The 25,049-nt window shown below is 37.0% G+C and overlaps 1 protein-coding gene across 1 annotated transcript; it reads left to right on the top strand.

Annotated features, from left to right (window-relative positions):
• Nucleotides 1-314: 314 nt before the first annotated feature.
• LOC122071657 (xanthine dehydrogenase 1-like) lies at nucleotides 315-23,818 on the top strand. Its single transcript, XM_042636035.1, is given in 17 exon segments — nucleotides 315-496; nucleotides 1,964-2,063; nucleotides 5,440-5,548; nucleotides 5,916-7,424; nucleotides 9,168-9,214; nucleotides 9,216-9,407; nucleotides 9,490-9,752; nucleotides 9,755-9,825; nucleotides 10,820-11,059; nucleotides 12,085-12,369; nucleotides 12,456-12,677; nucleotides 12,876-13,037; nucleotides 16,373-16,394; nucleotides 16,397-16,506; nucleotides 17,690-17,926; nucleotides 22,072-22,245; nucleotides 23,454-23,818. Coding segments are annotated over 17 exon segments (4,116 nt in total). The 5' UTR covers nucleotides 315-366; the 3' UTR covers nucleotides 23,697-23,818.
• The last annotated feature ends 1,231 nt before the right edge of the window (nucleotides 23,819-25,049 follow it).

Below are 25,049 nucleotides of genomic sequence, written 5' to 3'. Positions count from 1 at the left end.
AAATATGCCATCTGGCAGTGAAAAGCGCCGCCTCCTAATATTACCTTTTTTTTTTTTCAGGTTAAAGATAAGAATAAAAATGATTCGAAGCAAATTTTGAGTATTCAACCGTAAGATTGGAATATAATAACAGAATATCACTCTTTAGTCTTAATAGATTCCGATCAACCCACTTGGGTACTCTCACAAGCACCCTGGCCCATTGTGTGGGTCCTGTCGGGATAAGGTAGGTATTTGTCATCAAGAAATCATTTTGCATGGAAAGAGGAATAAGTGTGTCACTCTCTGTATTTAAGCATTGAAGCTAATTTACGAAAGTGCTTTGAGGTTCTTCCTCTGGTTTCTTCCTGCGCTGTTTGAAATTCGATGGGGTCGTGGCAGAACCAAGTGGAATTAAGCGTGGAAGAATCGAGTGAGGCCATCTTGTATGTTAATGGCGTTCGTCGAGTTTTGCCTGACGGATTAGCTCACCTTACTCTTCTTGAGTACCTCAGAGGTTCGTTCTTTCTAGTATTTAGTTATGAACTCTGTTATTTTACTGGAGTTGTTAAGAGTGTTTCTTTTTTAGTATTGCAAAATTTTGTCCTTGAATTCCTTCCTTCCTACCCCCAAATGAAAAGTTGGAAGTGGACTATCAACTTCGCAATATTATTTTTAAAAGTTAATAATATATAGAAAGATGAAATGTTATTATGTGGGATTGGATTAGTGGATGGGTGTTGATTGATAGGCTTGGTTGGATGAAACCTGATTGGATTGTAAGTGAATTACATATGTACAACAATAACAACAATAGAGACTACAACTTGAATAGAAATAAGGTGAAAGAAATGAAAATAAATTACACAGGGATTGGGAAGTTTCCAGTTATTACAATCAATTGTTTGTTGCTCCTTGAAAAGGCAAGAAATCAGTGTCATTGTTTTTTTTGGCTAACGACGGGTATCCAGGCCTTCGGCTTGACTAGTCCCATGGGCCCATACTGATCCCACAACCGCATGGACGGGCTCATACCGGGGTTGAATGAGAACCATTCAACTTTCACTGAAAGCAGTGAAGAGCACTAAACACCCCGTGTGAGTGGCCCAAGGTGTGCCTAGTGGGAGTCGAACTTAGTACGTCCGAGTTTACAGCTCGTACCAAGTGTCATCGATTGCATCCTGATCATAATATATCAAATGCAGGGATGTGTTGAGACTCTGTTTGTATTGTTGATTGTTGGTTTCTCTTTTATTTAGTGGAATAAATAGCCTATGGAGTATGTTGCACCATTTCACCATAGGTTTGAACCATTGACTTACTGACTTGACCATGTGACTAAATTATCAAATGTATGTTTTAAAAAAGTGGGTCTGATTTTTAATTAAAGCACTGATTCTGCAATGAGTTATGCAAAGCAGCAGAGTTTACATAGAAAAGGAAAAGGAAAAGCAATCAAAATTAGGAAAAAAAAAAGATCTTTGTGATATTTGAAGTTGTCAAGGTTGTGGTGCTAATCTGTAGTCACAGGAAAACAAATAATCTGGGACAGAAAACACTGAAAGGACTAGACTGTCTTTGTGAGACAGAGGGAGTAATTCACTTTTTCGTTAATCCTGGTTGTACTATTTATTGTAAATTCAATTGATAGAATTTATAGTTGTTCTTTCTTGTACTTAGTGTTGCTTGCCAATTACTTGATGAATCCTTTTATAGTGGGTCATTTCTTGTGGTCGTACGTAACTGTCAAATTATGAAATTTGTATGCTTTGGAAATCATTTGGCAAGCTTGACATTGAACCCATGAACAAAGGCTTTGAATGAGAGTTCTTGAAATTGACCCTTAAATCTTGGGAGGGTATGATTTGTGCCTCAAGGCGTAGGCCACTTGTGTTATGGTACCATTGTGCTAATTACTCAAAGATTCAGTACCATTCTGCATCATGTATCACACAAGATCTAATGTTGTATGTTGACACTGCAGATGGAGGTCTGACAGGGACAAAGTTGGGCTGTGGTGAGGGTGGTTGTGGGGCTTGCACAGTGATGGTATCTTATTATGATCAACAGTTGAAGAGATCTGTGTGAGTATCTCCTTCGTCATTTGTGAAACATTTAGGCTCCATTTGGTTGCAACTGAAATTTTAAAGGAAGGTGAAGTAAAATTTTCATGCTTAAAATAGAAATGTTTGTAATCATTACCTATGTGATCCAATGTGATTTTATAAACTACTTAATTTTTAATTATATTTAGTAATGATATATTTTACATGTAGTTTTTATGTTACATATTATAGCAAAGGGTTTTTGACGCAAAGTAAAGTCAAATTTTATAAACAAATATGGAATTATTTGACGTTAATGTTATAGTCACATGGGGTACTGATTGCATACATTTCTTTTTAAAGTATGAAAATTTCATTCCCCTTCCTTTTAATTCCCCTTGCTACGAAACATAACCTTAGTGATTATTAAATTACCTGTGGATTGGATCTGAGCATTGTGGTTGAATTACATGACTGCCATCATAGTGGTATGAAAATAAATATTTATATTAATGGTGGGGAGAGTCCTATTAGATTTAGTTTCTCTTCTGGGGTTTTATGTGTTTAAGAAAGTTAACAGTCTTAATAGTATTTTCTAAGCTAGTTTTTTCGTTATTTTAAAAGTAGAAGTCTATTCTATTTTCTGTTTTTATTTAAAGAGATGTAAACCCCCAATGGATAGTTAATAAAGAAGATACTTAATGTGGATCCATTTCATCCCTATTTTATGAGTAAAATAGTTCAGATCTAAACTGTGGAGCAGAAGATTGGAACTTTGATTCCTAATATGGAATCTAGGTTGGCTGTTTACATCAATTTTGGTATCTGAGCCCAACCTAGCCATTGTACCTTTGTTTTCAAAACTGGAGTTCGTTTGCCCAATGGACAGACTTTCCTATTTATAGTTGAAGGAAGAATGAAATCTCATCTCGCAGTCCGTGGTAGAGATGTTGTCTAAGATAGATGAGATCATCATTGAATCTAATAGTGATTCTTCCATCAATTTTTTTTTTTTTACGGGTAGTTTTCATCGAATTTTCTTTATCTTCCTATTTTGATGGTGCTAGATATCTTTTTTTCTCTTTCTTTCAAACATGTCATTGTAGTTGGTCAATCATGGATGGAAGAACAGAAGGCTGTCCTTGATCGTGAAGGGGGGAACTCATGTATGGTCAAGCCCTCTCTTCTACGAAAAACTATTATCTTGGAAGGGTTGTAGGGTTGTAGCTTGATAGATCTTTAAAGCTTATTGAAGCAACACCAATAATGCATGCTGACACAAAAGGAGTTGAAAAGGCTAAACAGGATGAAGTACTGAGCATACCACGGACAGTCCCTTCGAGCAGAAAACGAGCTTTTAAAGATCCCATTGCAATGAAAGTTATACCATATCATGAGTTTGTTCATCCTTGCATGTTTAAAGACAAGGACATGTGATCAAAACTTCATATTCTGAATTTTGTTCAGGTTGAAGACTAGCACACGCCAAAGTGTTCTTCCTTCTGTTCTTCAAAAGTAGAGCATGAGTTTATTTATTATTTTTTATTTTTTTTAAATCGGAGAGGAGTAATGCGATAATGGTCTGATCATTGGTCCTATTTTAATATCTATGTGGTATAGGCTTTTAAGTCTGTTGGTTTGATTTTTACTGGGTCGAATTATAAGGCCCAAATGTGGAGGCCTTAGTTTCTTAATCGATGATGGGGAGAGTCCTATTAGATTTAGTTTCTCTTTTGGGGTTTTATTTGCTTAAGAAAGTTAATATTCCTAATAGAATTTTCTAAGTTTAGTTATTTTAAGAAATTGAAGTCCATTAGACTTATGTTTACTGTTTTATTTAAAGAGATGTAAACCCCCCTAATGGAAGAGATGTAAACCCCCCTAATGGATTAGTTAATGATGAAGATATTTTTTTTAAGTGAAAATTGAGAGTTGTGAGACATCTTCTCTTCTATCCCTCTCTTCTTCTCTTTTCCACATTACTATTCATGTTAATGTTCACAGTCCTAGATCAACCTCCATCTCTTCTCTTTCTTTCAGTCCTAGATCAACCTCCATCTCTTCTCTTTCTTTTCCCATCGCAGGTTGCTGAAATTAACAAACCATCAAGCCTTTGAACCTTATTTTGTCAGGAAAATAGTTCAGTTCTGGGCCTATGGAGCAGCCGATCTGATCTTTGATTCCTAATTTGGAATCTAGGTTGGTTGCTGCATCGATGTGCCTAACAGAATTTTGGGAAGGAACATATTTCTTCTGTCACTTCTCTTCTACAGGAGAAGAATCTATAGCATTCCATTTTCTACACATCCATCACCCCGATCTTTTGTTTAACATTTTAATTTCTAACCAAGGGGCACTTAGCAACATAGTTGCAGAAATTTCTTATATTCTTTTACATTGAAATTAGAGAAATATCACCAACTCTGTTATAGACTGCCAAAATGAACTTAACTATTAAAATATTAGAAATCTTGTAGTAATTCTTTATCTATATATACACCTGAATGCTCGGTTGCAGGTGAACCTAAAATGTAGGAATCATGGAATCATGGCTTTAACTATATATTTTAGAAAATGTAGAGGACATGGTTATTTTCTGATACTAACAAAGAATGCAGCAGTCTTATGAGTTTTGTCATATACCCATGACTCCACAAGCAAGACTGTAATTTCATTTACCAACACTATGACAGTCGGAGAAAGTTTCTATTGAAAAACTATTCCACATAGTTTGTGTTAGTCATAAAATTTTGTGATACTAGCTCCGAAACGGAAAACAAAGGAGATCTGGAGATCTTGCATAAGAATTTGGTGCAGTGAGAGAATTATAATTGTGATGACACTGATACTTGAATCATGTATCATAGTGCATTATGTGTATAACCTTCACCTGAGAGTTTTGATCTTCTCCTCTTGTGATTTAGAGTCGGACACCCTTAACTGTAATAATTGCATTAAATCTGTTCCGTTAACCTGGAGATCGAATTTCAGTTTGTGTCAAGAGGATTTTATAAGTTGAATTTGGGGGCTGTTTTTAGTAATTTAGTTTTGGCAGCAGGCCAAAAGCACTGTCAGTAGCTGCTAAAGCGGGTCATATTGGGCGGTGAGTGCTTGGATGCTGCCTGATTGTCCAAAAAAAAAAAAAAAGTGTGTGACCACTAGAAAAATACAAGAGCAGAGAGCCAGTGGGCACGTGCTTAGTGCCTCTTGGTGCAAACAAATGCAGTTTATTTCATTTTTCATGTATTGCATTGTTATGCAGTCGAAGTATGCAACATTCCTTTTTTCCCCCTCATGTTTAATGGGATGCAAGTGCTTTTACTCAATAAACTTGAAACATTACCCACTCATCATCTTTGAAACTTTCAGCAGGACTTATACTAGTTTTTACTTTGATTGTAAAATCATGTTGCAGGCATTCTGCAATCAATGCATGCTTAGCTCCTTTATATTCTGTAGAAGGGATGCATATAATCACAGTGGAGGGAATTAGGAACTGTCAACATGCTTTGCATCCTGTTCAGGTGTGACATGCTACAGATCTTGCTCCTTCCTCAGTTAGGTCATTTTATCTTTTATTTTGGGGACTGATTACATGGCTATCATTCATGGTTTTTCCTATGATTATTGGAATGATTTCAGATGCACCTCAAAATAAATCCTTTCATGTACTAATCTTTTGAGCTGGTAGGCACTAAATATTTTAAGGTCCCTGCATGTCTACAGCTTCCTTTTGTTTGAGTGATGAAATTTAGTGCATGACAGTAAATTTTCTTTTCCAGATCATGTTATCTTCTGAGAACTACCTTAGGCACACGCACAAAACTTTCTGTTGATTAGAACTTATGGTAGTAAAATTTTGAAGAATATTTGAAATTAATTGTTCTGCAGGAAGCGTTGGCCCATGCTCATGGGTCACAATGTGGATTTTGTACTCCTGGTTTTGTTATGTCCATGTATGCATTATTGAGATCAAGTGAAACACCACCAAGTGAGGAGCAGATTGAAGAAAGCCTTGCTGGAAATTTATGTCGCTGCACTGGCTATAGACCAATTATTGATGCATTTCGAGTTTTTTCCAAAACTGATGATTCTTTATACACTAATAGATCTTCAGAAAACCTTCCAGGAGATGAATTTATTTGCCCTTCAACTGGGAAGCCATGTACCTGTGGTTCAAAGGCTGTAAACTGTAATATTAATATTAAAGAAAGTAAGATTTTGGGTAGTAGATACAAGCCTGTCTCATATAGTGAAATGGATTGAAGCTTATATTACGAGAAAGAGCTTATTTTCCCTCCAGAGCTTTTGATCAGGAAGCTAAGACCTTTGAATTTGAGTGGAACTGGTGGACTTAAGTGGTATCGGCCTCTTAAACTTCAACATTTATTGGATTTGAAGTCAAAATATCCAGATGCAAAATTAGTAGTTGGTAATACTGAGGTAGGAATTGAGATGAAGCTGAAGAGAATTCAGTACCGGGTCTTGATTTCTGTTGGACCTGTGCCTGAACTTAATGTTTTGAGTGTGAACGGCGATGGGTTGGAAATTGGAGCAGCCATAAAATTGACAGAATTAGTTCAAGTTCTTAAAAAAGTTGTGACTGAGCGTGCTTCTCATGAGACTTCGTCTTGCAAGGCTTTTATTGAACAGATAAAATGGTTTGCTGGCAAACAGATAAAAAATGTTGCATCTGTAGGTGGAAATATATGCACTGCTAGTCCAATATCAGATCTGAACCCTCTCTGGATGGCTGCTGGAGCAAAGTTTCGAATTGTTGATGGTAATGGTAATGTTAGAACTACTCCAGCAGAAAGTTTCTTCCTGGGTTACCGCAAGGTGGATCTGGCAAGTGGTGAAATTTTACTTTCAATTTTTTTGCCTTGGACACGGCCTTTTGAGTATGTGAAAGAGTTCAAGCAATGCCACCGTAGGGATGATGATATCGCAATTTTAAATGCTGGAATGCGTGTTCTTCTTGAACAGAACAGAGAACAATGGGAAGTGGCAGATGCATCTATTGTTTATGGTGGGGTGGCTCCTGTTTCTCTTTCTACATTGAAGACTAAAGATCTTCTTGTGGGGCAATGTTGGAATCAGGAATTGTTGCAGGGTGCTTTGAGAACATTAGAAGAGGACGTTATTCTTAAGGAAGATGCACTAGGTGGGATGGTGGAGTTCCACAATTCATTGACATTGAGTTTCTTCTTCAAATTTTTCCTGTGGGTTTCTTGTCAAAAGGATGGCGAACAGTACTTCCAGAAAATCCTGCCAGGGTCTCATCTATCTGCTATAAAATCTTTCTTGAGGCCATCCTCTACTGGAAGTCAGAATTATGAAATCACTAAACAAGGGACAGCTGTAGGGTAGCCTGAGGTTCATCTCTCTTCAAGACTTCAGGCATGTACTTTCACTCATTCCCTATTTGCACAATAGAGACATGAACTCACACAGATAGTGAAAGAGAAGAAAATAGATGATGCTAGTATGCTACTATTGTGTGTTGATAATATCATGCAATTCATGATGAAAGTTGAATGTTGATCTGCATTGTTTTAGTAATTATTTGGGTGAGAGTTTGCATATGTCTATGAAGAGTCCGTCACTGGAACATGTACAATATATTGTTTGCGTTATTATTTGTTGATAGGGTTTATAATGGAGCTTATTAACTGCCATGCATGTTTTCTTGTTTTTATCAGTGTGTTCACATTTATACATATTATTTGTGACTTTTAACATTTTAATTAACTATAACTTTTCGTTAATAAATAGAATATATTTATTATTATAAAGTTTCAAAAAAGAAAAAAAAAATGGAAGAAAAATGTTCTGCTTAGCTTCATTTATCTCCATGATAATTGTTTGGTAATGATCTTCGTGAATTTGTAGCACATTATGCAACGAATGTTTGCGTTCTACTCTTGTTTTCCAAGATGGAGAATGCAATTACAGGTTTCTCGAAACTACTCAACTCAGACTTGTCTAAGCTATTCGGTTGGCTAAACAAAACTTGGTCCATCATTCAGTTGATGTAGGGCCATATATTTCATTAAATCATAACTTCATAAGTACTCATATCCATTATTGCAACTTTTTCCAAGGTGCATTTTGGCCTTTGCCTTGTGATTTTGGAGCCTTCAGCTTTAATACATTAATCCTATTAGTTCTTTAATAGATGTGCTTTCTTTACTTTCAATATTGGGATTGGTAACTGAAATTTGCTATGGTTCACTCCATTCTTTAACCATTATTGCTTCGATTTAGAAATTGATGATGTGGCAAGTAGGAAGCAACTGTGTCTTGAGAAAAGGGGTAATTTCAAGTAGAATCCACTGAGGCAGAGTTGGGTTCTATGGACTCCGTCATTGCCTAGAGCATGGAGAACATGCTAGGCTGTTGAAGTGGTGAACCTATTAGGTTTATTGAGTAAAAATGCATTCAAATCCGTATTTGAGATCCTATGAGGAGTTTTAGGCATTTATCTTTGACTTTTTGGTTTGGTATCAATGTTCAGTCTAGCCGCTTTTATTCTTATTGTGGAGTTACTTTATTCTATCAGTATGCAGATCTTGAAGAGGCTGTCTTTATTTTTTTTTAATCTGGATGGAAAATAGGAGAGCAAGCATTACTGAATTTTTTGGGATCATATTTGAAGCCTTCTAATTGGGTTTTCCCTCAAGTTAATGGAAAGTTAATGGAAAATGGTTTTGCTTTTGTTTTCTGTTTCTCAATGTCTCTTGGTATTATGAATCTTTCAAGTCTCTCTCCTTGTGACTCCTTCTGCTCTATTGGTTGAAGCATGTAGGAACTATCTATCTCTTCTTCTTCAATTAAAAATTCCTATTTATTTATTTTTTGATATTCTCTTTACCCATCCTTATTCCAGCCGAAAATTTCAATCTCCATCCATACCTCAATAGCCATCCCATATATTCATCACTATACATTAAGATCCATTTATTTTCTCCCAAGTCTCAATAGGTCAGCTCTAAACCACTCATCATTTCTATATGAAAACAAACTTAGAATTCCTAGATTTCCCTATTGGTTTGCCCTCTTTTATGAGTTTGATTAGAAGATGCGTATTTTCCTGCTACAGAATCATCTTTGTTTATTTTTTGATATCATAACAATACGCAGGTTACAGGGGAGGCTGAATATACTGATGACACACCTATGCCTCCTACCGGTCTATGCTGCTTTAGTATTGAGTAGAAAGCCCCATGCCCGCATCCTCTCCGTAGATGATTCAGAAGCCAAATCTTCACCTGGATTTGAGGGGTTGTTTCTTCATAAGGATGTTCCTGGTGCAATTAATATTGGACCAGTTGTTAATGATGAGGAGCTTTTTTCTTCAGAAATTGTAACTTGCATGGGTCAGTTATAGATATTTTCATCTAATACTTTTTTTTTTTTTTTTATTTATCCTTTCATTTAGGTACTGTTTTAAGTTTAACAAAAGATTTTGTGTCTGTCCTTTGCAGGTTATTGAGGTTGTCGTTGCCAATACCCATGAAAATGCAAAATTAGCTGCAAGAAAGGTCCATATCGAGTATGAAGAACTCCCTGCAATTTTATCCATAAAGGATGCCCTCAAATCTAACAGTTACCATCCTAATACCGAAAAGTTTTTGGAGAAGGGGAATGTGGAACTTTGTTTTGTGTCAGCTGCATGTGACAAAATTATAGAAGGTGAGGTTCAAGTAGGAGGGCAGGAGCACTTCTATTGGAGCCACAGAGCAGTCTGATGTGGACAATGGATGGTGGAAATGAAGTTCATATGATTTCATCCACTCAAGTATGTTAAGCATATTTGAATAATGACATTTTGTTTGCTAATTTTATCATTTCCATCTTTCACCAATGCATCAACTTTCTTTGTAGGGTCCATTCCTACATTTAGATAGTTGGATTTTGTGTTTGAAATTGGTTTGTTATTTTTCTATCTTACCCCCCCCCCCTTTTGACCTGTCTACTGCTGTTGCATTATTCTTTCATATGTTTAGTTATTGTAGGATAACTTTTCTTCTTTCATCAGTTTCTGAATTATCTCATATTTTTCCTTCATTTCATGATAGTTTATTTGTTGATTTTTTTTTTTTTTAGTTGAACCTCAATACAATTCTATCCTGGTAATTCCCAATGGATTTATTGTTAAAATCATGGGATTTCTTGTTAATTCTTTTCAGCTAAATTTTCTGAATTCAAGCCTGACAGTGCATAAATTAACTTGAATTAAAATTTTCACTGCCACAAATTATTCAATATATAAATTTTTTATATTCCTTTCCATTGTTATCCAATGATACTGTGATTTCTGAAGGTTATGTTTGGTGAATTTAATTACAAGGCCAAATATGAGCCCATTGTTATACATATATATATATATATATATATGGGACATAGTTTTCTGTCCGAGAGTTGCCCCTGTGCCACAGATATGGGGCGAGCAATGACCACTGTGCCCCTACTGGGGGCGCTTGCCCCTGTGTCTGAGCGCAGGGGCCGCCATTCGACAGAAAACAGTTGCCCTATATGTGTGTGTGTGTGTGTGTGTAGAGAGAATTCTCAGTGCAAGCGGGCTAGCCTACGCCCCTCACAAAAAACAATTTTTTCATTTTTTCCTCCTCTAAATTATTAATAAAAAAAAGCATGTGAGTAGGCAGAGGCTACGCCACTTGCTCAGAAAGACTCCCTTTATTTATATTTATGTATATTTCTGATGTAATGTATGTATATGTGTGTGTATATATATATATTTCTGATGGCACTATCCTGGTAATGGCATGCAGGCTCCTCAGAAGCACCAGAAATATGTTTCTCATGTTCTTGGTCTTCCAATGTCAAAAGTTGTTTGCAAGACTAAGAGAATTGGTGGTGGATTTGGTGAGAAGGAAACCAAGTCAGCCTTCATTGCTGCTGCAGCTTCTGTGCCATCATATCTTTTGAATCGGCCTGTAAAAATCACATTAGACAGGGATATAGATATGATGATATCTGGGCAACGGCATAGCTTCCTTGGAAAGTATAAGGTAGTAAGTTATTATTTATCTCTAATGCTGGGTGTTGGTAGACTATCTATTGTATTACTTTGGCATTTATGTTGCTTGTGATGCTTTGAGACAGTCTCCAAAATGGTTGCCGTGAATGAAGAGTGATATACTTTTATTTTCCACTTTACTTGAGATTTTGTGCTTGAAAAAAAAAAAGCAGAAGAATTAAAAGGGTCCTGTTGTATTCTCTTACAACTAGTTACCATATGGTAAGAAAATCTTATGTTTTCCTTGTGTGAGTATATGGTCACCCATATGTTCCAAGCATTATTTTGGATGTGATCAAAACAAATGGAAATGATCTAGATAGCATATTCACCTCTCAAATTTGATTGTTTTATGTTTTTAGAATAACAACACATTGATATTGTTGAGATTATTGTATTCACTCCTATTGATAGGGGTAGTTTGGGGCTTAGCTTTTTACTTTTTTTTAATGAGGGTACATTGATCATGTTTCATACTAATAGGAGGTAGTTCAATACTTGTAGATTTTTTTTTTTTTAATTATTATATAATATCATATTGCTCATGGTGGGGAGACACTAATCCAACAATGATACTTCTCCCCTCATTGATCTCTTCCTTCTTCTATTGATTTTTTTTATCTGATCTGGTATTGCTACAGTGTACTGATATATTACAAGAACAACGTGAATGTCTGTCATTGCATTTCTGGTTCTGTCAATTTTTTGTTTTTCAAGAATGGACAGGTGCAGCTGTGTTGCATGCATGCATTCTGATCATGTATCTCCTTGATGTACAAGAGAAAATATTTTCCTTCTTTCATTGTCCTCCTGGTAGTCTGTCTGTGTTCATATGGTGCTGAGAGTGGAATACCACACTGTTCTGCTTCAGACCAGCTAAGTCTATTATGTGTGGAATCATCTGGTTAGTGATTGCTGTGCTACTGCTAATTATGACTCTATGGTAGATATTACATTTAGCTTCTACTGTTATGAATCAGGGAGATGAGTAAAAAATGCAACAATTTCTTGTTCTAGGTTGGATTCACAAGTGAAGGGAAGATTCTGGCATTGGATCTGGAAATCTACAATAATGCTGGAAATTCACTAGACCTGTCTCTGGCAGTCCTTGAGCGTGCTATGTTTCACTCAGATAATGTTTACGAGATACCAAATATCAGAATAAGGGGAAAAGTTTGCTTTACTAATTTCCCAAGCAACACAGCTTTTCGGGGATTTGGTGGACCTCAAGGCATGCTTATAGCAGAAAACTGGGTCCAACGAGTTGCCATGGAGCTTAAGAAGAGCATTGAAGAGATAAGGGTAAAATGTTTTCTAGTTGTGAATTCTTTTTTTGTGCCAGCAGTTATTTTATTTTACCATTGAAATTGAAATATCTTGATTTTCAGGAAATTAATTTTCAAAGTGAAGGATCTATATTGCATTATGGTCAACAACTTCAACACTGTACACTGGCCCAAGTTTGGAATGAATTGAAGTCATCTTATGAATTTTTAAAGGCCCGTGAGGAAGTTGACCAGTTTAATCTGCACAATCGGTGGAGGAAGTGGGGAATTGCTATGGTTCCAACAAAATTTGGTATATCCTTCACAACGAAGTTCATGAATCAGGTGATTTTCTTCGTTGCTGTGTCGTATAATTAAATCTATAACAATGATACTGTTTTAATGGTCCTTCTGGAAAGGACTTCGCTGCATACTGTTGTGCGACTTGTTTATGTAATTTTATTAATTTCTGGAGTTTTCCATTTCTTTCCTGTTATTTCAGGGTTAATACATAAACTACTACTGTTTTCATGGTGACTGTAGGCTGGTGCTCTTGTGCAAGTTTATACTGATGGAACTGTTTTAGTAACCCATGGGGGTGTTGAGATGGGACAGGGTCTGCACACAAAAGTTGGTCAGATTGCTGCTTCATCCTTCAATATCCCTCTTGGTTCTGTATTTATATCAGAGACAAGTACTGACAAGGTGAATCTCCAACTTAAATCAGTATCACATTATACTGCATATTTCTGTTGGCTTCATTTGAATATATAGCTTGTATGAACATTAAAGTGGAATTTCGCTGATGGCTAGTAGGAAATGAAGAGGTTAAAGTGACCTCACATATTTGTATGATTGACCAGTCTGATCTTTTTATGCATTTACTATTTTTGGATTTCTGAAGATGAATGATAGCTTGGATGGGTTTAAAATTTCCCTAGCACAAATCATTGTTCAATGTAATTCCTGAGCCAACTACTGATATCTTTTAATGGCAATTTTTCCATTTGATTTTAAAGTCCTATAAACTTGAGGTTTTCCACTTCTTTAGTTGATTTTTGGTTTTTAATTTGCTAGATTGTATGATTATGATGTATTAGTTCTTGGAAACTTTAATGGTTATTAAACAAAGAAGGTATGATGCAGTGGTATTTTCTGTTATGGCAGCCTTCAGTTTTTGTTTTCCTCATCTCTTTAGCAGTATGTTGTATGGTCAAGAAAAATTCCATCCTGATGAGGAGTCAGATACCTCTACCAAGAAATGGCATATTTGCTCCAAATTTCAAGAGGAGTGCTCAAGTGAAATCAGGGAAATCAAGCAACCTAGTGTTAAGCTTGAGAAGGTGAAAAATCCTAGCTTTGAGAATAGCAATATGTGGGATGCATGTTTCCAGGTGGGGCACAATATCTGGTGGATTATTTTAAGTTCTTGAAAGCATAAGATAAGGTCCAGATTTAAAGTGAAAATTCTTGAAAATGAGGATTGAATCAATCATCTTTAGCATTGCTTCCGGCTGCCTTGATTTTCACGGAGAACTGTATGATGCCACCGTGTCAGTTAGGTGAAAGCTGCTGTTTGAGGGAGGGTTGCTTCTAGGGGCTGCTTGAAGGGTATAGGTGGTATAGGGAGGGCCACTTAGGTCCACAACTAGATGATTGAGCAGAGAAAGTGTGAGGAGGAATGTGGGATGATCTCTGCTGACTGAGGATTGCTGGACTTGGGTACTTCTTAGAAGTTTCTGTGGCTGTGAGTTTGTGTGTTTCTTGAGTTTCTTTGTTGTAGTTGTTTGGTCATTTGTGTGTATGTGTGTTATGGGGTATTTTCTGGGAAAACTCTTTGTTTTAGCCCATTTCTATTATTATCTTCTCTTTTCCATCTAGGGATATTGTCTGTCTCTTCGTTTGTGTTTCTCAAACACCCATTAGGTCTTCAGGAAAAAGCAAAAGGTATATACTCTAAATCATCAATCAAGACCGGTTTCTTATATTAAGGTTCATCACCAGTGCACTTCTTTTGTTATATCATCTCCAAAAAGGAGCATTTCTTAAGACTTCCTTTATCCTAGAAGCAGAGTCCATAGATAGCTAATGCCACAAACAGATTGACGAACCGTAGGGCTTGATATTTGTTTCCTTAATACTTACTAAGGTCCACAAGGATTAAAGTATCGGTATCGGTCACCGTATCGGCAAGGATTAAAGTATCAGTATCGGTCACCGTATCGGTCGGCCAAAATTAAGATACATATCGGAGGGTATCGTATCGTATCGGAGATACACTGAGATACGCTAAAGATACACACATAAATGGATAGGAAACATTTTTTTAAACACTTTTGCATAAAGAATTTGTTAAAAAAAGCTATTGATAACATGTATTATGCATAAACACTAAATTGAGGGTATCGCACTAAGAATTCAAGGTCTGTAGTTGTCCCATAAATATAAAATCCTTGTTCTCAACCTTGATTTTTACTTTAGTTAGAGAGAAATATGGCTGACAGCAACTTTGAAACAAAAACCCCTTAAAAAATCATATTTTTATGAAAAATTACCCATCTTGGCCATTATATGACCGTAGCGCACTGTATCGGTACATACCGATACTCACTGATACGTACCGATCGATACTCACCGATATGTACCGATGCGTATCGATCGATACATACCGATACTCACTGATACATACCGAAATGTACATTTCACCTCGATTTTATATTTTTCATAGAGTTGTATCAGTGCATATCATATCGTATCAATGTGTATCGGTGGTGTATTGATGCATATCGGTATGTATCGTAGGATATATATCGATACAAAATGATTTAAAAATTTCATATATCGTATCGGTGTGTATTGTATCGGTCGGCTAAATTTAAGATATTAATCGAAGGGTATCGTGTCAGTATCGGTATCGGAGATACTTTAAACCATGCGTATCGGTCGGCCAAAATTAAGATACGTATCGAAAGGTATCGTATCTTATCGGAGATACGCTAAGATACGCTAAAGATAATCACATGAATGTATAAGAAACACTTTTTTAAGCACTTTTGCATAAAAAAATTGTTAAAAAAAATCTATTGATAACATGTATCATGCATAAACACTAAATTGAGGGTATCGCACTAAGAATTCAAGGTTTATAGTCATCCCATAAATGTAGAATCCTTGTTCCCAACCTTGATTCTACTTTAGTTAGAGAAAAATATGGCTGGCAGCAACTTTGGAACAAAACCCACTCAGAAAATCGTGTTTTTTTCTGAAAAATTACCCATTTTGGCCATTATATGACCGTAGCGCACTGTATCGATACATACCGATACACATCGATACGTACCAATCAATACATACCGATACTCACCGATACGTACTGATACTCAACAATATGTACCGACCGATACGTACCGATTGATACATACCAATAGGTACCTATCGATACATACCGAAACGTACATTTCACCTCGATTTTATATTTTTCATAGAGTATCGGTACATATTGTATTGTATCGGTGTGTATCGGTGATATATCAGTGCATATTAGTATGTGTCGTAGGATATATATCCATACGAAAGGATTTTAAAAATTCTATGTATCGTATCGGTGTGTATCGTATTGGTTGGCTAAATTTAAGATATGTATCGGAGGGTATCGTATCGGTATCGGAGATACTTTAAAGACTAAGGATGAGCAAGATATGAGGCATAGTTTAGCTTCATTTTTTGGCAATTTACCCTGACAATGGAGCGGCTGCATTTTTTTTTTTTTTTTTTTTTTTTTGAGGCAGATTTTTCACGAAAAAAAAAAAAAAAAAGGGAGCAAGAATTATCCTACAAATTTTTTTCTTCATTTTTTGATGAATGAGTGGTCTGCTTAAAAAACATGTGTCATATTGCATCATCATGTGTGAGATTATATAATCAAGTCAAGCTACTTTGACTTTCTATTGCAAAAAAAACATATTATGGAGATGCATATCGAGTTGAAATTTCACATTTCTATTTCTGTCATGATTTTGATGTATTTTCCTACCTGTTAGGTCCCCAATGCATCACCAACAGCTGTTCTGCCAGTTCAGATATGTACGGAGCAGCTGTTTTGGATGCTTGTGAGCAGATTAAAGCATGGATGGAGCCTGTTGCATCTAGACATAAGCACAATTCTTTTGCTGAGGTAATCCCGCTACTATATTTATTTACAATATTTCTGCAGTGGTCTACTTCTGGACTGGCTCTGTTAATTTAATATGTCCAAAAATCATGCTATTTTGTGAATGAGAACATCAAAACTGAAAAGCTAAAAGATAATTGAAAAGCAAAAAAGAGGTAAAGTGAATATTACTGGAAGAAAATTATTTGGAAAAAATGTATTAAAAAAAAAAAGTAGAAACAGAAAAAAGAGGAGGCTGACAAGGATCCATAAGTCCTTGGTTAACTATGCATATATTTGTGTACTATGATACAGGTGCATGACCTTTCCATGAAAACAAGAAGAATAAGGAGAGGTAATTAGCTTAAAATGAACAATAACTGGGAAATTATATTGGAAGAATACACAAGGGAAAAAAAAAGTGGTGAGCCTGTGGTGCAACACTTAAGTTGCACTATTGCAACATGTTGGTCAGAGGCTCAAAACCTGGAAACAACCTCTTCTGCAAAGCAAGGGGTAATGGTGCGTACATTTACCCCTCCTAGACCCTGCAATAGCGGGAGCCTCGTGCACTGAGTTGCTCTTTTTACATAAGGAAGAAATACACTAATGTGATTAGTGTGTAGAATTTCTCTTTTCTTGATACATGTTCATATGAGCAATTTTGTCGATAGTATCAAGTCTTTCTTTTTTCAGTAACTGGCGAATATCCTTCCAGAACATTCTTTTGAGGCTTTATGGTGGAGATGTTTTCCTGTAGTAAAGGATGATCTTTCAACCTATTTTTTCTCTTGCTTCTTTTCTTTCCTGCTAAGCACAGGAAATGTATTGCATGCTTGGAATTCTAGGATGTTAAACTCATTAAAAGAGGGGTAGAATGTTCCATGGAACATCTGTAGAATGTGCTGAAAAATGTATAGTCACTTAATTTTGGTTTAACAAGAAATTGAGATGTCCCATATTCATCTGAATCAAAGACGTCAGATGGCTCAATTAACCTGATTCTTGAATTGGCTGGTGCAAAGCACAAGTTAATTCGTGCAAATAATGTCCATATCAGTTACACACTGTCATCCTTTTTTTTTTGGATGAATACACATTGTCATCTTAATTTGGTTATAACATGTCATATATTTTTTTCCTTCAGTAGTTTGCACTTTGTCCAGTTAAGGGATCTAATAATACTTGTTTTTTTATTCTTAATCAGCTTGCAAGTGCATGCCACATGGAGAGGATAGACCTTTCTGCACATGGGTTTTACATTACTCCTGAGATTGGCTTTGATTGGAAAACTGGGAAAGGAATCCCATTTAGGTACTTCACCTATGGTGCTGCATTTTCTGAGGTCGAAATTGACACTTTGACTGGAGATTTTCACACAAGAAGAGCAGATGATTTGTTGGATCTTGGATATTCTTTGAATCCAGCCGTTGATGTTGGACAGGTAATATCTTTCCTCATCTTTTTTCAATTTCTTTGTATCTTGAAGCGATATAAATTCTATGTGAGACTTATGATTTCCACTTTGCGACAATAAAAAGGGCATACCCTGGTACCCAGTGCACGAGGCTCCCGCCACTGCAAGGTCTGGGGAGGGTCATAGACTCACAATGCACGCAGCCTTACCCCCACTTCACAGAGTGGCTGTTTCCCGACTTGAACCCGTGACCACTAGGTCACATTGGAGCAACTTTGCCATTGTCCACTTCGCCATTGTCCACTGCGCAACAATCTAATGATGATAATAGTAATTAGATTTGTTGCTAAATAATTACGTCACACTATTAGACAATGGTATATGTGTAACCTCCATCCTTGTGTTTTTTAATCAAGCAGAGATGCTTGAACACTAGAATATACAAAGATGTGTTTGATATTTGACAAAAGGAATTTATCAGAACATAGTATGTTACTTGTTGCACCACTGATTCCTACATGAGGTTCTGAACTCAATTTCCTTCAAGATATAATTGATCAAGTTAATTTGGAATCTCAAAAGTGGTTTATGTGTCGGACAATTTCAAATGACTTACAGCAGCTAAAGTCCCCTCTCTCTCTCTTTTTTTTTTTATGCCATGGTTTATGCTTAACATATTAATGCAAACACACACCTCCTAAAGGCCATTGCATAGAGCAATGGTAAAAGGTTCAGGCTGCTAGGGAAAGTGCCTGGGTTTGAGTCTTGAGATCAGTCACTTTGTGCAAATATGCGAAAGGTTAGGACTGAATCCAAACTCACCCCTCACAAGACCCCTAATGTAGAAGTAGGTTATCCTAGGTAAACAACTCCCAATATGTTAAGCTCAAACCAATTTCAAATCTGACCTCTCTAATTAACCTCAACAGAAACCAGAATAAGAGCAGCAAGCAAGGGGAAACAAAACCAGAAAATAACCCCAATTATCTACTTATAACTTCAGAGAATAAACCGGCAACAAAACCCAATAACAGAGATCGATGCCCTGGAGAGATCTGGGTTTCGGTCAGGCCAGAATTAGGACTACCTGCAGTTGTAAGGGGAGAACTCAGAATGAACCCAAACCTGGATCAAGTTGGGTGGTCAAGGTGCTGAACAAAGCCCAAAAGATCTCTGAAAACTGCTGGCTGGTTGAGTAGATCTGCACCTTCTTCACTTCAAGTCTTCAAATAAGGAAACTGGGAGATTCTTCAAAATCAACGGCAAAACTCCTCAGATGATTTCCAAACTAGGATCGAGTGACCCTCTTGGAGGCTAGAACAAAACCTGAAAAGGGCTTCCTGATCAGCCTTCAGATTTGGAAGACGTGACCAGTCGATGGAGCTTCAATCCCTGGTTTCCTTGCTGAAGTCGATTCTGGTTTTTATGCTTCCAATAAATCTGATTTAATTCACTCACTCTTCTTTCACAGCAAACAATAACAGAGAACAGAAAAGAAGAAGAAAAGAAGATGTAAGTCAAGATAGATGTGGGTGGGATTGGCTATCTCAGCCTAGGTATCTCACCCACAGCTATCTCAGCTGTTGTCTTCCTTTCTCAGGAGAGGGAGCAAGCAAAAACTGCAGCAGCTTCATTAATTCAATTGTGTTTTGTGTCTACAGCAGACCCTCTTTATATAGAGGTCTGAAATTACAAAATAGAAACTTGACACAAAATAGAAACTAAAGGAAATATAAGCTAAATCAAAATAGCAACTAATTCAAATTAGAAACTAATGCAAAATAGAAACTAACTCTATCTTCTAATTTAGGAAACAAAATAGCAGCAAATAAGACTTCCTAAAAACATAACCATACTACTAAATTAGGAAACTAAAATAGCAGCATAAGGGAGCTTCCCATGTTGGCCTGTAGCTTCAAGGCTGCTTCTTCCTCCTTCAGTAATGGATCCCATGATGGAGATCTACATCAACCCCACATAGGTGGGACCAGCACTGGGTTTTGGCCCTTCTATGTTAATGCAACAGCAGCAGCCCTAGATATTAAGGGACATTTTGTTGTTACATATTTGTACATCTGTTTCTTAACCAGAGGGATGTTCTGAAGTTCACACATCTGACCATCAATTCTTCAAGAGTGAAATAATTTATTTTTCCCAAATATTCCTCTTTGCTGTGAAGAATGACATAATAAATGAAATGCAGTCATGCTAAGCATGAACCATGGTTCAAGATTTGCTTGAGTATTGTAGCATTGGGAAATTTGGACTTGTTCCTTGCTTCAGCAAAACTCCTTGGGGATGAGATGACAACATCATCATTATCCTCAATGGCATCCACATCAATTGTCGCAGTAGGTAGCAAAGGCCCTCCTTGCACACTACTTTGTGCTCCCTGAAACCCAGTTCCAATAAAGATCTCCCCTAGAGCCCTAACCTCAGCGGGAGGTGTCTCATTAAGGTCCACATCCAGCACCATCTTTCTCCTTTGAGAGTCCCTCACGTACCCTCTCAAAGGTTGCCTCACACCAACCGTGGTCATGATATTTAACTCTGCTTCCGCTCTGGATGCAGAGTCAAACAACCTTAGAATAAGTAATCAATGTCACATTAATGATTTGCAGAATCTTAGGTTGTACTTCCTCCAAACGTTCGCCACCTCCAACTATGAGTTATTGTAGAAGAAAATTTGTTGTTCCTCTTTGAATTGAAACAGGGGGAAGAGGGGATAGGTTCCTATCTCCACTACTCCACCGTTTTGAGTTATGAACGAAGAACGAGAGAGAAATTTTCGATCCTCTCTCTCTCTCTCTCCACCGTCTATGTCCTTGGGGACCTTAATGAGACACCTCCTATTGAGGTTAGGGCTTTGGGGGAGATCTTTACTGGAACTGGGTTTCAGGGAGCACAGAGTAGTGTGCAAGGAGGGCCTTTGCTACCTGCTGCGGCAATTGATGTGGATGCCATTGAGGATGATGATGATGTTGTCATCTCATCCCCAAGGAATTTTTTCTGAAACAAGGAACAAGTCCAAATTTCCCAATTCTACATGGTATCAGAGTAGGTTTGATTACCAGTCCGAACCCAAAAATCCCAACCCATTACCTGTTTCTCCCTATCGCCACAACCAACCTCTCGCCTCAACCCCATCGTCGGAGACTTTCCATCACAGTTCATTGCCGTGACTCTCAGCAACAACCAGATCCTAACTCTCGCCTGCAACTCTCAATCCTCTCCCCACCCCCCTTCCTTTAATTGGATGGGTGTATTGATGAACTTAGCTGGATAGTCATCTAGATTAATCCATATGGAAGGATGATCTGGCCAAATTGACCAATGGAAATATATTTAATGAAAAATATATTTCCTTTAAATGATTATTCTTTCCTAATTTTTTTCTGCACATTTTGATCTTTGAAAGGGATTGTAATTATGGTTTTAAGTATTGGTACGTATCGTAGATGTGTATCGGCCCTTATCGATACGATACATGGAATTTTTAAAACCTTTCGTATTGATATGTATCCTACGATACATACCAATACACACCGATACGATACGATACACGCCGGTACGCACAAATACTTTATGGAAAAAATAAAATCGAGTGAAATGTACGTATCGGTATGTATCAACCAATACGGTATGGTACGTATCTATACAGTGCGCTACGGTCATATAATGGCCAAGTTGGGTCAATTTTCAAAAAACACGATTTTTTGAGGGGCTTTTGTTCCAAAGTTGTTGCCAGCCATACTTCTCTCGAACTAAAATGGAAATCAAGGTTGGGAACAAGGACTTTACATTTATGGGACAACTACAAACTTTGAATTCTTAGTGCGATACCCTCAATTTAGTGTTTATGCATAATATATGTTATCAATAGCTTTTTTTAACAAATTTTTTATGCAAAAGTGTATAAAAAAGTGTTTCCTATCCATTTATGTGCGTATCTTTAGCGTATCTTAGCATATCTACGATACTATACGATACCTTCCGATACGTATCTTAATTTTGGCCGACCGATACAGCGACCGATACTGATACTTTAATCCTTGATTATTCGTAATATGTTCTTGAAAGTATTGGGAGCTGTTTTCTTGTTTTGTTACACGAAATTCATTTTGAGAAAATGTACGTGGAATTGTTCTGATGATGACAAAATATTCTCATAGATTGAAGGGGCCTTTGTCCAAGGTTTGGGTTGGGTTGCCTTGGAAGAGCTAAAATGGGGAGATGCAGATCACAAGTGGATTCCACCTGGCCATCTATATACATGTGGACCTGGAAGTTACAAACTTCCTTCAGTTAATGATATCCCTCTCAAATTCAATGTTTCACTTCTCAAGGTAAACATGCTTCTAAACCCTCTAATCTCAAGTCCTTTATGTATCTCTTTTATTTAGTTTGGAAGTTCCAAGTTTTGGCTTTTCTGGTTTCCTGAAACTGAACTTTTGCTTTTGTCAATATGTCAATTATAGCGTTGCATTTTGAGGAACTTAATATTTATCATATGCTTCGAGGTATACTGAATGTGAGAAGAATATGTATTCTTATGCCACTTTCCTGGTTCAGATGCTAATGTTGTTTGTCAGAATAATCATTCACTCTGAAATTTAGAAACCCCAAAAGGCTACTCTGGATCCTGTAAAGACATCAATTTATCAAATTGTTATGGCCTATTCTTCCTCAATACACGATCAGGGGTGGCAATTTTTCACTAGACCCACTAGCATACAAGAAACGGAGTTAGAGGTTAGGGTTAAAGAAATTTGACACAGCACCACATGATTAATAGATGGGCCATGTTAGGATTGAGCAAAAGCCATTCCATGCCTTTGACACAATAAATTTTAACAGTAAAATTTAAATTATTTACCCCCACTCCCAAAATGAAGAATTTTCAAATCTTATCCATGAAATCTTTAAAATTCTCCGACATCTAAGCTTGAGATGGCCTTTAATAGCATTTCTGGCATGTTTAAGAACATGTTGCACTCTCCAATTAGGCAATTACCATCAGTCTGTACAAGGCATTAATTTTATACTGTCCACAAGTTAGCAGTTTGTTTTGTTGATTAGCCTAGAAAAATATCATTAATGTGATAGATAAGGTTGAATTTTAATTGAGGCACACATAAGATGTTTAGTCATAATTTAGGTCAAAACTGGTTCAACTTTTATGGAAGTTATCATATTCTGTCTATCACTGTTATCTTCAAATAAGAAAAAAAAGGAAGAAAGAACGGTAACTGGTCGTGTTCCCTGCACCCTCCAATGGGGGAGCGCACATGGGTATCCACCAGAGACTGCACAGGGCAGGGGGTCATTTCACGGGACCCTGTGAGAGGGCGTAGGGAACAGGACCAGTTGCCATTCTTTCTCCAAACAATATATTATCATATCATTGATCATTTAGTAAAATGTGTGTACCAAAATTTTGCATGTCTGGCAATATTGTGAATCCATAAGCAATGGTATTGAAATATCTGATATTTGGCCAAATTGCGCACTGACTTTTTCTTTTGGGTTTTGGATTTTATTTGCCAATTGACAGGGTGTTCCCAATGCAAAGGCCATTCATTCATCTAAAGCTGTAGGAGAACCTCCATTTTTTCTTGCCTCAGCAGTTTTCTTTGCAATCAAAGATGCGATCATAGCTGCAAGAACAGAGGTGGGTTGTAATGACTGGTTTCCACTTGATAATCCGGCAACTCCAGAGCGGATTCGAATGGCTTGTGCAGATGATTTCACTGAGCGATTTGAAAGGTCAGAGTTCCACCCAAAACTTAGTGTGTAGTACATTCCATGGCTTCCTATTGTTCCTGTATTGAAATCCCACTCCCTGATACTACAAAATTGTACATCTTCTAAAATCAGAACCAAATAGGGAATGGTTAGCTGTCTTACATTGACTCAGAGAAATTGACTTCTGTAGTGATCTAATTTACCAACTACTGTTACAAAGGGAAATAAAAATAAAGGACCCAAACTGTTGTTGAGCAATGGAAGCACATAGGAGACTGCCAAGGAAGGAACCCGCCTTCCATCTTCAAGAAGCTGGCTTCCACCAACATGCTTGTGTTTCCACCCTAATTTTCTCAACAACTCTCTTTGCTAAGAATTCAGAATTCCTTTTGAGTAATGCATTGTCTAATACCCAGTTGCATTATCAAGCCTCTTCCAGTCCAGTATTTAATTTGGACTTCTGGACTTCATTATTAAAAAGGAAAGAAGAACAAAAACTTGGACTTTTAACTATAAACCTATCTACCCCTTATATATGATATCATATATATATATGTTGCCCTGTAAGTATAACCTTCCACCATTAGAGGAGAAGGGAAGAAAATAAAGAAGGTAATTATTTCAATATTATAACCTAGTTGCGGCGTACAAGCCCTCCTGATTTTCTTCTAATATTTTTAATTCTTTTTAATCATCTCTCTCCAGCGCGGAAGAGAGCTCTAGCATGCACCCCAACACCTGGGTGTGCACCCCAAGGGGCTCCCTGCCGCTGGATGTGGCTGGCGCTCTCCCGCGCTGGAGAGGATTAGAATACATATGTTATTAGATATTTTCTTATCAATATAATGGTAATCACTTTCTTGATCCGACATTGAATATTTGACTTACTAATGTAATATGCAGTTAAATTTTACATAGAAAATAATACATAAAAATCTCCTATTCAAGGTAGAATATTTGAGCATTAAACAAAGCTAACCACTTTTCAGATAATTACATAACAATTGTAACACACACGGGCTGTCTATTGACCCAAACAAAACAATGGAGTCTGAGAACCAAAGATTACACATTCATCTGTTATTAATTAAAAGATTAATTTCTCCACCACTCAATGAAGTCTTAGGTCTATATGGTAAGACCAACACCTCCTAGATTTTAATTTTTTAATTTTTTTTGGATAGTTAAACAAAATTTATTGCAAAAGAAAGGAAAAGATTATATAGAGACGAGAAAGAAACCCAACAAGGAGAGACCCACGAACACAAGAGGACTTCAACGGTTCAACCCCCATTAGATCGGCTCAGAAAGCCCGAAACAGAAAGTCATTACTCAGCCGGGAAGAAACACAAGGGACAACCACCATCAAGAGGTAGAGAAGCAAATGTGATGGATTTGCCACCAC

The sequence above is a fragment of the Macadamia integrifolia genome, unplaced genomic scaffold (genome assembly GCF_013358625.1).
Source record: "Macadamia integrifolia cultivar HAES 741 unplaced genomic scaffold, SCU_Mint_v3 scaffold_44A, whole genome shotgun sequence".
Taxonomy (NCBI): Eukaryota; Viridiplantae; Streptophyta; class Magnoliopsida; order Proteales; family Proteaceae; genus Macadamia; species Macadamia integrifolia.
Note: the sequence above shows the minus strand (reverse complement) of the source record. Positions and strands in the feature narration are given on the sequence as shown.